This window comes from Paroedura picta, chromosome 9 (genome assembly GCF_049243985.1).
Source record: "Paroedura picta isolate Pp20150507F chromosome 9, Ppicta_v3.0, whole genome shotgun sequence".
Classification (NCBI taxonomy): Eukaryota; Metazoa; Chordata; class Lepidosauria; order Squamata; family Gekkonidae; genus Paroedura; species Paroedura picta.
Genome location: NC_135377.1, coordinates 59,623,113 through 59,638,935, shown reverse-complemented (window position 1 = coordinate 59,638,935; position 15,823 = coordinate 59,623,113). Strand labels below are relative to the sequence as shown.

At 39.8% G+C, this 15,823-nt stretch overlaps 1 protein-coding gene across 2 annotated transcripts in view; it reads right to left on the bottom strand.

Annotated features, from left to right (window-relative positions):
* The window catches only part of ATP9B (ATPase phospholipid transporting 9B (putative)), a 157,190-nt gene that overhangs the window by 23,260 nt on the left and 118,107 nt on the right, over positions 1–15,823 (bottom strand). For both annotated transcript variants that reach the window (XM_077352940.1, XM_077352941.1), the window contains exons 14-15: positions 10,583–10,695; positions 7,634–7,882 (exon numbers count right to left, since the gene is read on the bottom strand). In XM_077352940.1, coding sequence (XP_077209055.1) covers positions 7,634–7,882; positions 10,583–10,695 — 362 coding nt within the window. The remainder of the gene's footprint in view (positions 1–7,633; positions 7,883–10,582; positions 10,696–15,823) is intronic.

Here is a 15,823-nt window from a genome sequence, read left to right as displayed (position 1 = left end):
TCACTGTGAAAGGTTACTATTACATTCTGACCTGTAAATTGCATCTTTCGGTTAATACCCTATCATCTCATTTGTGTCCTTTTGCAACCAGGACTTGAGTGTTCTATATTTGGTGATTCACATCGGTTTATTTTTTAGTTTCTGCATGGCTTCACAAGCTAGTTGAGTTGGCAGTTTATAGCGCAGTCACATCTTGAGAAAGTTGTACCTGGGCTCCAAGAGGAGGTCAGGAAGCCAATAGACAAGAATAATCTGTTATCTGCCTCTAACGTGAGTATCAACACTTGTTCAGCCAAATGTGACCGATTCTATATCAACAGAACTCAGAGAAAACCGAGAAGAGTCGCTATTCTAAAACTATGTAAGAAAAACTTCACACCGCTCTGACACTACCATAGGCGATCTTTTCCCCAAGCATTCCTGTTCAAGGGGTGCACTGCATGGAAAAGGGAAACATGGAGCAACATATGTGTCCTGGCTGTAACACATGCCAACACCCAACAATGTTGTCTTTTTCCCTTTTCCCTCAACTCACTGTTTCATGTGTCTAATCTCTGTGGGGAAATGACACGTCACCCTCTAGCATGTGTGGGAAAATAATTAAAACTTTGAATACTTGTTTACTTTACATAGCATGAAAGCTTAGATTTAACAGGAGACGTAGCTTTCAAGTGAAGAGAGGCCAGAAATGCCTGGGAAAGAAAAAAACTTAAACTTGGCCTGAAACCGAAATTGGATTATTATGCCTGCCTCTTAATTCACCATCACAGTGGGTAGAGAGAGGGGAGCCTAAACCAACCTAGTTTAGATATGGAGAGAGAAAAGTTGTGGTTTATTGTCCATTGTATATTCCATTTACCTAGTAGTAGAGCTGTCAACTTACTATATGCTGTTTACTCTAATCAATTACTGCATATACAAATTCACCCCACCTCCTTTTCTTAAGACAATATTATAGTGTTCTGCCTGCACACACAGATAGCCTAGCTTGATATTTTCAATGACTGTTCATTATATTAGTTTGGTACCATCATAGTCCTCATGAACCAGGACTCAAAGCAGAGGACGGGAGGCCTGAAGCTGAATTAGCCTAATAAGAGAGATTTTCAAGACTTCTCCTGCATCCATGTGATTTGGAAAAGACATTTAGTTCCTAAGCAGAAGAAATCTTTTAAAAGACAAAAGCAGAAAGTCTTCAGCTACAGACCACTAGATAAGTCACTAGAGAAACATATCTCTGAATTCTAATCAGTTGGTGAAACAAAAAAGAGTTCTATTTGTATTTGAGGGAGGGGAGGAATGAGGGTGTAGTAGTGTTGGGAATGGCCCAACTTGCAGAAAAAGACCCTCTCACCACAGGCAGAGTAGCAGTCTCTCGGGAACAGGGAGCAGCGGCCACAGACCCATACGCGGGAGAGACGAAGGAGGAAAGTGAAAAGAAAGGAAACGAAGAACGCCGACAGACTGGTCGCGCCCGGCTCAAAGTGAGGGCAGAACAGATAATGCAGAACAGGCGTGCCCGGAAGAACTGGTGGGAGGTTCTTGAGGGCTCAGGAGGTGGGGACGAGGAGAGGAAGGATATTTAAATGGGGTAGTCGGCGTCTGTGAGGAGGCGGGGTTCAGCATAGTGAGGAAACTATTCTGAACCCGGGAGTCGTGAATGCAAGTAATTCAACAGGACTCCGTTCTGAGACGCTGCCTATCCTGAGAACTATCTTTCCTTGCCTGGTCTTCAGCTCCCGACTTCGTGGCGGAGATGGAACAAGAAACCCCGGACCCTGACAAGTAGCTTGGGACTTGAGCCAGAGGAATAAATTCCCCATTCCTTATGAGGTGCTTGCAAGGCCCATGTTGCCACATCCAAATTTGTGTCAAGTACAAAATGATTTGTACAAACATATAACATAATTTATATACATTTAAGCACACATGGATGAAGGAAATCTGCACAGAAATGAGTGCTGCCCTTCCCTTTAACTGTTGTTCATTGAGATGTCTTCTGTGCAGGCGCACACTGGGACTACACTTGCACAGCTTGGCCACTGGCATCTCTACCAACATTTCTTAGGAAAGAAAAAGTCTTTGGGGAACCCCTCCCCTCCAGAGCACATTACCAGTTATTTTACCACCCAAAGCACTCCCCTTTCTCTCAGTCCTCCTGAGTTATCACAAGCAGAAGCTCAAAAAGCAGGGCTCACAGTGGGGCAGGAGGGAAACAATGTGTGTGCCTCCACAGAAGACATCATCATGAACAATAGTTACAAGTAAGTGCAACACTATTTTCATCTTTGGTCTTCTGTGCAGTCCCACATTGGTAGATTTGCATGGAGGTGGGTGCAATGCTCTCACTGGAACAACAAATACAAATGTGCCTTGCCCACTGATATATCTCTTTTTGCATTCCCATCAACAGAATAGCGCTAAACCAACGTGACAGCAGACAACCACATGGTTGCTCCACAGATCTCTGTAAGTAGAGTTCCACATTGAAAAACTGCAGATGTTGTTTGTGATGATGCAGAATGAGCATGAATTCCATGAGGGCAGGAAAGCTTGGCCTGTTGACTGCAAATCCTGACAGCAGAGACTATCCATCCGATGAGATGTGCATGTACATGAAAGTTTATATCTTGAATATAATTTGCTACTAGGAACACTACCTTGTTGGAAAGGAGGTTTTGGTTTCATAAAGTGAGTGATTCAAAAGGCAGGAGCATGAACTGTCTGAGAACCAGAGGAAGAGACTACTGAGGCACAATTTGTATTCTGGGGGGAAATAAGTTAAATAACCTCTTCAAAAACCTTTTGGAGTCCTGATGGGAAAACTCAGTGAGAGAGTCTATGCCTTGGTTGAGGTTAGAGGCTCGTGAAGAATCTATGTGGAGGATATTGCATTTAAATTATAAATAAAGTTTACATGACAGAGTGTTGAGCATGCTGCTACCTCGGGCAGGCTGGTTACTGTTGTTATCTATAAAGATACTTAAGACTTTTAGGAAGGAGAAGGCCCTTGAGTGATGCCAAAGAAATAGGCTGTCTGCTTGTTCTTCTTGGTTTGCGAAAGGTCACCATCTGTTTTAGTTGTGAAAAAGGTGGAACCCTCAAATGGTAGGTCTTCAACTTTTTGCCTTGCTTCAGCAGTTAGAGCACTTGATCTTAGTCATGCATTTCTGTGCAATGAAATGACGGATGTCATAGCAATGGCAGAAGAACCAACCACATGCATCCCAGCATTAATTTGTTGTTCTGTTTTGTGTGATGCAAGGCTTCCATCTGATGTAACTTGGCCAGTTGTTTTTTGGTCACTGGAGAGAAGAGCAATCTAGAACAATTATCTTCTTCCATAAGAAAAGTTGATAATTTCCTATTATGGCACCGTAATTCACAATGCATTGATTTGGGGATGCTGAATTGTAGATCTTTCTTTTGACTGCATCAATCTTGTGCCGTTGCCTCTCAGCTTGGGTAGAATGCATGCCAGGTTGCTGTTTTGCATGCATCTCACTGGAGATTAAAGATGAGGGGGGCGAGAATGAGTGATTAAGTATGCAAACCCTTCTTGCTGGTGGTGGGGATGCTAAAATGTTTCTTCCAGATGGCATTGAAAATGTCTAGCCACTCCTTCAAGCAATGAAAAGGCAATGGTACCAGGTGTGCCTTCCCAATGTCTGGTCTCAGGTCTAGGTACCAATGACATGGCCTGAATGTCCAGTGATTTAGCCATGCGGATCATCTGTTTTGCATATAGGTGGAGATCTTCATAAAGGGAGATGGGATCAGAATCTCCTACCAACTAATAGGGAAAGGAATCAAATAGCAATCCTGAGTTCTTAACCAATGGAGAGCTTTTCTCTTCCCCTGCGTCTTCCGTTTCTGAATTTGATGGGACTGAGACGGCTTGAAGTGAGGGATGGGATAAGAACCATGCTGGGGCTGAAGCAGACGTCCTCTGTTAATAGGAGGGATGTTTGGTCTCATTGCACGAGGTAGTTGCCCCATTCCTGATGGGAAGGAGAAGAAAAATACTGCTGCCATGGTGAAGTCACTGGACACTGCCATGAGACTACACAGGCTGGATCTGATAGACGATGAAGGTGGAACTGACACTGTTTCATAGTCCCATTCCAACTCACCCTTGGAGAATACCGCCCAGGAGATACTGTATGAATAGACAGGGTCTGTGGCGGAGCCAATTCCTCCTGCTCACCTGGCTGCTCACTGTAGGACTGTTGGAACTGACTCAGATTATATCTTGGGAACTGGTGCTGAGATGATCTTCAATAATGCAACATTCTCCCTTACATTTTGTTTTCCCCTTGGCCTTTTTAGGCGGTGGCTTGGAGGCACAATATAAAGGACACTGGTTAGGGGAACAGGATTAGCACCACGTCAGTCCCCTGCATGAAACTCAGGGTGCTCATGCAACCAACAGGGGGTCCCAATGATTACTTTTTCACTGCCAGCATATTAGTGTGCTACAGTTTTGCTGTACTGAGGGAGATAGATTTGCTGCTGAAACGTAGGGTGTGAAAGCACGTTTCCACTTAGGCTGGGATTTAAGCACACAGCATGATCAGACTGGGTGTCCTCTGTTAATAGGAGTTATGTTGTGTCTTTCACTTAAGAGGCACTTAACTCACTTACGAGGCAGAGTGAGTGTTCATCCAACTTCATCATTTTTATACCACACCGGGTACTTCTTAAGAAGTGCTTTTTGAGGCATGATCTCAAGAAGCAAGCTGTTTATTTATTACATTTGTATACTGCCCTCAAGAGCCTCTTCTGGCGCAGATTAGTAAGGCAGCAGACATGCAGTTTGAAGCTCTGCCCATGAGGCTGGGAGTTCGATCCCAGCAGCCGGCTCAAGGTTGACTCAGCCTTCCATCCTTCCGAGGTCGGTAAAATGAGTACCCAGCTTGCTGGGGGGTAAACGGTAATGATTGGGGAAGGCACTGGCAAACCCCCCCGTATTGAGTCTGCCATGAAAACGCTAGAGGGCATCACCCCAAGGGTCAGACATGACCCAGTGCTTGCACAGAGGATACCTTTACCTTTATAACGCCTTCTCCTAAGGCTCCTTAAGCTAACAATGCCACCATGTGCGTAGAAGCTTACCTTTTATGTCATGCTCGTGTATGCTGTTAACGAGCAGAATTGAGAGCTGCTTACCCCCTAGCCCTGCAACTATCAGGGTGGATCTATCAAGTAAAGCTTATCGTGTTGGCCATCTACTTAAACCAGAAGATTTGCCCTCCTGAATTCTTAGCATAATTTTAAAAATAATTCTTTAAAAGTGAGAGAGCTGTTCATCAAAGTGTTCATATTTAACAATTTACCTGACATTGCTAAAAGCTGTAACATTTTTAAAAAAATATAAATTGTGGAAAAAATAAAAACATTTTTAACAATTAGCATTAAGTACCAATTTGAGTACAGTATTTTTATCATAATAAAGTTAATCAGTTAATTAGCCAAATATTTTTTGGTCAGTTATACTGCCAGTCTTATTTTTCTGCAATAACTGCAGTGATTAATTTCTGAGTGATGTGTGAGAGAACATATAAGTCCAAGGAATACCCAGGCCCATTCCTATAATGATAAATCATGGCGTATTATTACCTGGGAATCATGCTAATAGAAAAATTTCCAGAGTCTAATTTTTTTTAAGATTTTTTTTTCAGAAGTCACTATTTTATGTTACTTTTAATTTATATTATTACTCTGCTGTTTTGTCATTAGAATGTCAACTTCATTAAACATTACAATATTTAAATGCTTCTTAAATTAGAATAGCAGGTAACCTGGAATATGTGCATGTGAAAGTGTAACCAATAAATACCTATTTTATCAGAATAGTAGCCACTTCAGCATCCAAAGGTCATCAAAGACTCCTTGTTCATAGCATGTCTCCAAATTACTTGGACATATGACCTTTGAACCTTATTACTCTGCCTAGTTAGTTCATAACCGTTTATGACTGTTCATTACATTTGTTTGGCACCAACTATATGCAATTTAACTGGACATACATACATGACAACATAGCATAAGCATAGTTTAGCTGAATTAACAAATCCTGAACACATCCTCTTTGCTTACTATGCTGCACAGGGCACAAGTTAACAGACAAATGAAACTTTCCATTCTTTTAGAGAAAATGAAATATTGATCACTTATCATAAGAAACAATGAGCCTGGCGTAAGTAGAGCTCACACTATGAATACAAAATAAGTTACTTATCTGAAGCTACAGTAACTACATACATAATACGGAAGGTTCCCCATTGGTCATCATAATCTCAATGACTGGCATTTCACATGTTAGGAATTTATTTCATTCTTTTATCATTCTAAAAGGTTTTTATATTTAGAAACTGAATAGGGCGTGTTGCATCTTGCTGTAGCTTTTCATATATTGTTTGCTGTGAAGATTTTCTGTATTGGTGCATCCAATGATGGAAAATGCTAACCAGTATCAAAAGATGACCTATTAGGTCTACAGCTGATCAGAAAACTTGGCATTGTTAAAGACTGGTGCATAAAAAAACTGCCAAGCAATATTGTGGCTTATTAACCAAATATATTTTGATGGGTCAACATGAGGTTAAAGAGAAAACATCAATTGAACCATTTTCCTAAATAAAGCTCCAGGGTGCAATATTTGCAGTACTTTATTCAATAAAAATGCTTTTATAATGGTACTTTTGTGATTGGGAAACATTGGTCTCATCTGTCAACCTAACTGCAGCAAAGTTCAATACGCTAAATAATGGGCCATTTACATTATTTTCCTTAGGCTCCAGTAATTTGCAAACATTGCATCAATACAACTTAAAAAAAAATTATGACAAAGATCTTCTAGGTCTTTCAGTTCTAGCTTTTTATTTAGTCATGTAATGATTTTTATATTGCTTAAACATGTACTCATTTCATTTTTGCTTAACATTTTGACATACTTAAAGAATTCATAGGAAACATCAATTTTGTAAGAACAGTACAGAAAAAAGAGCTTTAAGTATCACAAAGTAAAGTCGATGCTCAAGATTAAAGCCATTACTTTTGTTTTGCCTAAATCCTAGTATCTCCAAATTAATATACCTATCTCTCTCTATATATAAAGGTATATTGTGCTCCTTCTTACAGCTTTGCTTGCTTACTTTTAGCTTGATTACCTCATATCATACTATGTATTAAGCTATTGCTTTTTTTTGTTCTAACAATCAACTGAATTTTTTTGTTGTAGAGTGCAGATATAATGGAAATATAGCTGCAATTATTGCACCAAAAGAATAAGAAGTGGGGAAAATTGCAGGAAAGGATGAACTATGCCATCTAGTGACACCGTATTCTGCTGGCAATGCACAATTTTGTATAGCTTTTGTTGCTTACATTCACAGCAGAAGGCTGGGGCTGGGGGGGGAAAAGACATAAACAAGGGTGGCTTGAAAAAAAGCCACAAGTTTTATAGAATTAGGATGTACCAAGGCTTCATATAAAAAGGACAGAGCCCCAGTTACTGACAGTCAACTGAGGATACCAGAATCTAGCTGTTAGTTACATCTGCACAAGGTAACGGCAAATTGAATTTTTTACTTAAATGTATTTAAACCCAAATCTATTACAGCATGCTTACCTCATCAGGGCTAGAAGCTTGGTAAGTTCTATTTTCATCACTGAAATCCTGATCTACTTCTGCATATTCTGTTTCTCCAGTTACTCCTGCTCGGGATTCATATACAGGTGTGACATTGTGACATAATGCAATAGCTTTTACTGCTTCATGTATTCGGCTGCTGACTGTCTTGCGGACTTTGGGTGCAGAAGACTGTATTTTTCGGGTAGGTGTTGCACTGGTACTATTTCCACTAGATTGGGAATGTGCCTAAAATATAATACAATATAATATGAAACATGATTTGATATATAAAAACCAAACAAAATAGCAATGCAGTTCAGGTAAAGTAGAGCTGTCAATTTCATTCCTAGTTTCTTGCTTGGAAGTTTTTTGCAAGTTATCGAAAACTTGTTTGTCACAGAGTTCTTTTGTGTAAACTTCACTCATTCTCCTTTGGGATTTTCATTTCATTAAACATTTGCTAATTTCAAAGAAACTCTTTACCATTCTGACTAATGGCAATCCTGTAGCATTTCCAAGACAAGAGACATTCAGAGATGGTTTGATGTTGCTTACCTCTGTGTCACAACCCTGGTATTCTTTGGAGGTCTTCCTTCCAAATACTAGCCAAGGTTGATCCTGCTTAGCTTCCGAGATCTGACGAGATGGGGTTAGCCTGGGTTATCCATGTCAGAGTTATCCTTGAAACCCCCTGTGCCCAATAGGCATTTTCACTGTTTTACCCAATGTTAAAACAAAAAAAGCCAACCAACTTTAGGCAAAGTTCAGATTTTAGAATGCGGCTGTCACCCATTTTACCTCAAGCACTAGACTGCTTCACACATTTACCAGGAGCAATACATTCTTCATGTGGTGGATGGACAGATACTCCCCTTCCTCCACAGCTAGATCTATTCTTGGACTTGATTATGTTTTTCTGTTTTTTTGAACAGGGAGGATAATGAAAACTGAATTAATATGCAAGGCTACCTTAAACATTCAAGGAGAGGACTGTGTGCTCCTTCTTTACCATATCGAGGGAAACATGGGCTATGTGAATGTCCAAAGTTTTGTTAATAATTTATTTTAGCAAAAATGAATTATTTATAGAGTCACTGCTTTAGGACTTCCCTTGCCACTTTTCATGATGCACTCTTCAGAAATGAAGTGGGGATGTAGGTTGGAAGAGGCAATTTTGTGCCTTCCAATTTTGCTAGGAGTTCCTTGGACATACAGAACTTCACAAGTTCTGCTACATGTGCCAGGATCTCAGAGCTTTCATGCACTTTCACCCACTGCCTTAGGACCAGGCAAAGAAAAACACACTTTTGTGGAGCACGTTAATGCTCCTGCATTAAGAGAAATTTTAGATCACTATTACAAGACAAGTCTTCTCACCTCACCAGAATAATCAAGCTAACTTTTTATTCTCTGCAGGGTATCACCTCAGAAACCCTGTTTGGCAAGCAAGCTTTCCTTTTTGACTCCATGTACCGATCCGCTGAACCGTGAATATTCTGCCCATCAAATTACAGTGTAGTCTAATAAAGGGTTTAACTTTCTGCTCATCTGGCACTCCTTTTCAGCGTCTCCTTTAAACCTCTGCATTTGCATTCTGCTAACACTGATGCCATTACAGCTACAAATAAATTAAGCTGATTTACTCCTTCTGAATTATGTTATGTTTATTGATGCTTGTATAATTTAATTTCACACAAATTCCATTAAAGATTATGCCCTCTATCAGAAAATGCTTCCAGTGGGGAAATATAATCAGGTTATAATAGATTTGTGTGTTGCATTAGAGTGGACCTACGCGACTATTGTCATCTTAATAATAAAACTGAACACAAACAAGGGACAAAAAAAAAAATCAATGTCACACAAGAATCCCTGCATAAACTAATTGGCTGCTTCTACAGTCACAGCTTAAATAAAAGAACACTCAACACATACTTTTGAAGGCAATGATTAAATAGTGGATGGCCATCTATTTCTTCAATTTTGTACTTCCCCAGAAAACACAGCAGAAACAGATTTGTTATTAAAGTGTTTGAAATTGCAAAAAGAGAAGTTGTTTTAAAAATAATTTCCTCAGAGTACAAACAACTGCTAAACCTGTGTTCTAATAATGTAAAAGCTCTTTTGGAGTTTAAAATATGCTAAATTCCTTGGGAACTTCTGTTTGTCCCTTCATTTCAAAGTTAAGTTTAGTGATTGTGAAAAAGCTTGGGAACGTGCGTAAACCATCTGAACTTGTGTGCCTAGTCTTTTAAATCTAGGTGAGCTCTTTGACAACTGTCAAAGGAATCTCCAGTTGTATTAATGTGGCAGGGGCTCATGGGAATTGTAATCCATGGACATCTGAAGGGCCGCAGTTTGACTACCCCTGGCTTATTCGGTGATCAAAGCAACGCACGGAAACTGTTGGTCTCTTCCTTATAAAGAAGGGCTCATAAGCATGCACCTCACAATATAATTTGATCCGGTCTACAGGACTGCATCCAGGAATCCAATAATTTAACCTAACATACATTACTTTATTCATATCTCCAGGTGCATGAGTCTGGACGTTAGGCACCGTTTATCCAGTAGCCCATGATGCCAGTCCATTGAATAATCAGGTTATTATAGACAATGAAGTCCACTAAAATACACCGGATACACTGGAAATAATACGTAGCACAGGCATTGCTGGAATCAGCACAGCAATTATGAGTACAAACTATGAAGCCATAAAGTACACATTCTAAATCTCATGTCAGGTAACTCACAGAGGACTACGAGAAAGTCACTGTTTCCTCATCTGATCTTGCAGCTAATTTCCAAAAAGCTTTGGAATATTTTTTCCCTTAAGACATTAGAAATACTATCACTGTGGTTCATTCGAAGCATGCTATTTTTGATCTACATTGGACATTTCACAGAGTTACACCAACATCAGGGAAAGATACAAACACCAAATACCTGAGAGTAGGAACTGATAATATGATTCTGAATTTCATCCATCGTGTCTGTGCCATACGATACGGTGCCTAGGTGGAGGCGCTTAAATATCATCTCATTCTGGGTCAGTGTACCTGTAACATTAACATCAAGTACTACGTTTGGTATCCTGGTAAGAATAGTTGTAGAAACATTGTATTGTTTTACAAGTCTCAGTGAGAGCTACATCTGTAGCAATTCCCAGATGAATAAATGGAACCAGAAAGTTGCTGTTGAATTACGTTCAGATTTTAAAGTAAATTGTCAAGCTTTGGTATTCTCAAGGCAGCTGGGCTGAATACCAAAAACCTCTAACAGGATGACAAATTGAACTCAACTTCTCTAGTAAGACTGGGGAATATTACTGACAGTATGTACTATAACACATCTTGGAATATAAGCAGCACCAAACCAAACCATGTTTATCTCCCTCAAAGTACTATTACAAACCTACACTTGTTGATCAATTGGCTGAATATTTCCCCATGGAGAAGTTTTTTGTATTCCTCTTGCCATTACAAAGATCATCATAATAGGTATTTCCCTATCCTATTTAAGATATTTTACAATGAATCTGCAGTCATGGATAATTTATGGAAAGTCATGGAAAATAACTCATTAGCACCAGAGCAAATTGGATTTAGGTAGAGATGTTCCACCCTGGACCAATTCCTTCTACTGTAACACCGTATTAATAAATATTCAGACAGATCATCAAGGCAACTATACCTGGCATTTATCAATCTCAAAGCTGCATTTGATTCCATCTCAAGATACCATTTAGGGGGGGGGGGCATGAATATAGATAATAGGCTTCTAAAGCCAAGGTTGTATTTTGGCTCCACTGCTTTTTAAACTATACATAAATGACATGGTAGAATTCTTTTTGAATCCTAATTTCTTTCTAGTTAATGTAGGGGGAAAGACCATTTCAATTTCGCTCTGTACAGATGACACACTGCTAATTTCCCATACTCAAATTAGTCTTTGTTCAGCTCTTACTATAAAAATAAAAGTAAGTTATGATAAAACCTTGGTTCTTGGTATTCTTAAGTTTTATAGGAAGAGAGGAGGCTGTCTGATTTCCCCAACTTTAGAAATATATAATATGAAACTGTCCCAGCTTCTGTATGGAGCAGCAATTTTGAGTTCTGGAAATCTCCAGCCTTTACAAATTACTCAAATAAATTTACACACCAGCTGTTAGTTGTTCCGCCATTAACACCCTCAGCTATGATCAGAGCAGAATTATCTCCAACCTCAATAACAACTTTTAGTTTATAAAACAACCATTAATTACAGGCTGAAAATAATCTTCTGTTCATCCCTAGGGCTTTTGACTTTGGCATATGGAGAAATGAAAGGTAACTCTTGCCACCGTTTTGTATTGAGATTAGTAGTTATCATTGGCTTCTCAGTAGAATACATGAGGATCCTTGGATTTTATGAAGCCATACTACTCAAAAACAAAGACTGTTATACCAGAGTGCTAAAATCGATATAGGTCTAGTAGGCACCTTGAGAATAGCCATACTTTATAGATAGCTATCTCCCTATCCCTGATTCTTCCAGCATATGTTACCAATTTAAAGAACTGCAAGTATAGAAAGTATAGCATGGTTAGATATTTTACCACTTGCAGTCTTGGGAGGCCATAGAGGAAAAGAATCATTTCCTGTGATCAAAATTGTATTGACAATTTGTCCCACATCACATTGCAATGTCCAAAATATGAGGCTGAAGATAGCAGAATATTATAGCCCAGTGGTCCGTAACCTTTCTAAGGCTGAGGACCGGTGGGGAGGGGGAGGGTGATCCAGCGTCCACGCATGCATGGCAGGTCCGCACACGCACGTTTGCGGCTGCTCATGGTGTGAACGTGCATGCTCGTACCTGCTGCGCATGCGCGTTTGGGCCAGCAGCCCTGCTTCCCACTCCCCCCCTCCCACAAAAGAAGCCGGGCTGCAAGCTAATCAGCTACTCTGGCGGCCGATTTGCTTGCGACTTGGGAAGTTTCTTACTGTGTGTGTGGGGGGGGGGTTGGGAGAGGGAGCCGCGGCCCGGTGCCAGGGCCTTTGTGGCCCGGCACCGGGTCCCGGCCCGGTGGTTGGGGCCCACTGTTATAGCCTACTTCCCAGGAAGGAAAGGACAGGAGGAATTAGTACTATTATTGGCTGACAGGGACAAAGTCATTACTTTCCAAAATGTAAGATTTGCTGCTACCATCAATGTATCATAAAGGATAAAAAGATGAGGCGTGCTGACCAAACAATGTCTCACCCATGACTGCTCCACTCTCCAGACTTGTCACCTGTAATTTGTCTCTCGACTATTTGATCTTATTTTCTTATTATTAAGCATATTTTAATGATGACTTTGTATTTTAAAATTTTCTGTAAAAATGCTGAATTTTATTATTTTTCAAATTTTGTTTTTATGGACATTTGTGTTTCACTTTATATTATTGCTATGGCTTTAGTTTTCGCTAATGCAATGAAGACTGATTAATTGACAGTGCAATCTTAGATAGAGTTTGCACTGTGAGTGCCAGAGTAGCATTGCCTCAGGAAATCCCTGCCAATATGGCTTCTGTGACCACACCCAACTGTTTAGTTTACAAGTTATACTTATTGATGCAAATCGCACTGCTAGAGGGAGAGAATTACTGAAATTGGGTATAAAAATAAGTTTTCATATGCAGCATTCCCCCTCTCCACATCATTTTCCACATGGGGAAATCAATAGATGAATTACGTCTCATGGAGCTTAATTTAAACACTGTATCTAAGATAACAACTCTTAAAGTAATTTTCTTGACTTCCACTGTAGATTTCAGGCTTTTAAAGATTCACTGATAATGTGAAACACAGAAGGAAATATACAATTAAATTATTTAATGTACCAGCCAGATTGCAGATTTTAAATCCTGTTTTTGTCAGGATTTAAACTACAGTACTCCAGCCCATTTACAACACACCCATTTAAACAGGATTCAAATGCATCCTTATTTAAATGCTATGGATTGCACTAGCACCAACATACCTTGAGAACGGCAGAAAAAGGATTTTGGTATGTGCAAATGTGAAATGTATTTCTCTGTTACATACCTACATTATTTAGTAAAATACATGAAAAGACCATATGGCAAATAAATCAGATACCATGCTGTCTTGGTCAGTGAAAATTATCATCACTTTCCCATTTCAACAAATTTAGCCTGTAATCTGTACCAAGCCTCGAATTGTGGAATCAACATAAATAGTATGCTTTTAGCAATCACTTCCGATCTGTAAGAAACTATAGGTTGTCAGTCAAGGAGTGACATTATGTTCTCCCCTGTCAACAGTGACATCCTTGATTCCAAGAAAGCTTTAATTGAAGGGTGGGTGATGTAGGGTTCAATGATGAGGCAGAGGCCAGAAGTCATCACTGGACAGGTTCATATGGTAATTCAGTCAAGAATGTTTGTATACCATGTTATTTAAACTGAACGCAGGGTGCATAATCCTATTCTCTCAATGGAGAAGCTGAAATTACTCTCCAATCTAACAGTTCCCTGTGATGTATTATTGATTACCTTTATCACTTTCCTTCTATTTTATGGCACAAAAATAGCAGTTTCTCAGAATAATTCTAACACTGGATATAGTTATGGTTTATTAACGTAACATAGATAATAAGACCAGAAAATATTATGTTTTATAAACGTATATTTGATTTCATGCCTTTTCTCACCATGTCAGTTAAATACAGCAAATCACGGGGGGGGGGGGGGGTAAAGCATTAGTGATTAGCAATGGTCACAAATCGGTAAAGGGAGCATATTCAAAATACTGTATATACTCGCATATAAGCCGACCCGCATAACAGCTGGGAAAACTCCTTGACTCATATATAAGCCGAGGGTGGTGTTTGGATAGTGGCTTTTCCTCCTTTCCTCCCCCCTGTTTTGGGCAGGATGTTTTCCCCTTTTCTTCCCACCCTCCTCCTCCTTCCTCTGACCCCTCTTGCCTTTATTCCTTCCTCTAGGGCATTTCCTCCTTCTGCTCTCTGTTCTCCCTCTGAGACAGAGGCTTCAGAGCTTCCTGCAGAGCTTCCTGCAATACGTGCTGGCCTCATGCTAGCCTCATTAAGGCATGGAGGGGGGGGAGGAGGAGACTGCTCTTTCCCTCCCAGGATTGCTGAGTCTCAGCTGTTCCCGCCTCTGTTTGTTCTGGCAAGTATACTTGTCTCCCACCCCCACCCTCCAGTCTTGTCTGGAAGCTGTTTTTTTTTAAAATACCTGCATATAAGCCAAGGGGGACCTTTTCAGCTTAAAAAAAGGGCTGAAAAACTCGGCTTATATGCGAGTATATACGGTAAGCCATGATTCAGACCCTGTGTGCAGTTAAAATTAGTGACCTCTAGAAGTCTATGCCATAATATGGGAACTACCATAGAAAAGCCTTATCACTACTGAGACCATTCTTACTAGTATGCATGAAGATTTATCAAAAGGTATTGGGCAGAACATTGTTGTTGCTTGGGTTGATATAGGAAAAGGTGAACATTCATGAATCTTTACTTCTGGCCAAGGTCTTTAAAAGGTGAATATCTCATAAAGGCTGAGGTCTTAAAGACATCAAACCAAATGATGCAAGAAGTGGCTCAGCAAAAAGTATCATTAAGCACAGACCAAAGCAGGCATTGAGGAAATTAATTTCTAAGGGAAAAGTCCTGAATGCATCATTCCATGGAGACAACAGATGTGACTCACAACAGAGCACTAAAGAAGTGTTTCTTTTTAAAGCAAATGCGGTGACTTATGGTCAATAGTAATTTGGTCTAATATCAAAATTCCTATAAGCTCCCAATAAAACATACAAATAAACAAAAAAACTACTCACACAACTATAAGTGCCTTTGTTCAGTTACAAAAACATATAAACCACCAGCACCTGCCCCACTGAAGCTCTCTTCCCACTTGTCATGGCTTGTCTAACTAAATGGAACCCAAAAGCAAATTCTATACTTTGTTTTGTTCACACAAATGTGATGTTCTCTTACTCTTTCCAAATCCTGTTACATCAGGGAATCGTGAGAAAGACTGAGGTTGAAACATGAAGCATTAACCAATGCTGAGTCAGCATATTGAAGCTATTAAGGACACCAGTTTCCTGACTCATATGATGGTTTAGTAATTTATCTGGAGTGTGGGATGGGCACTGCTAGCCATTTTAGAGA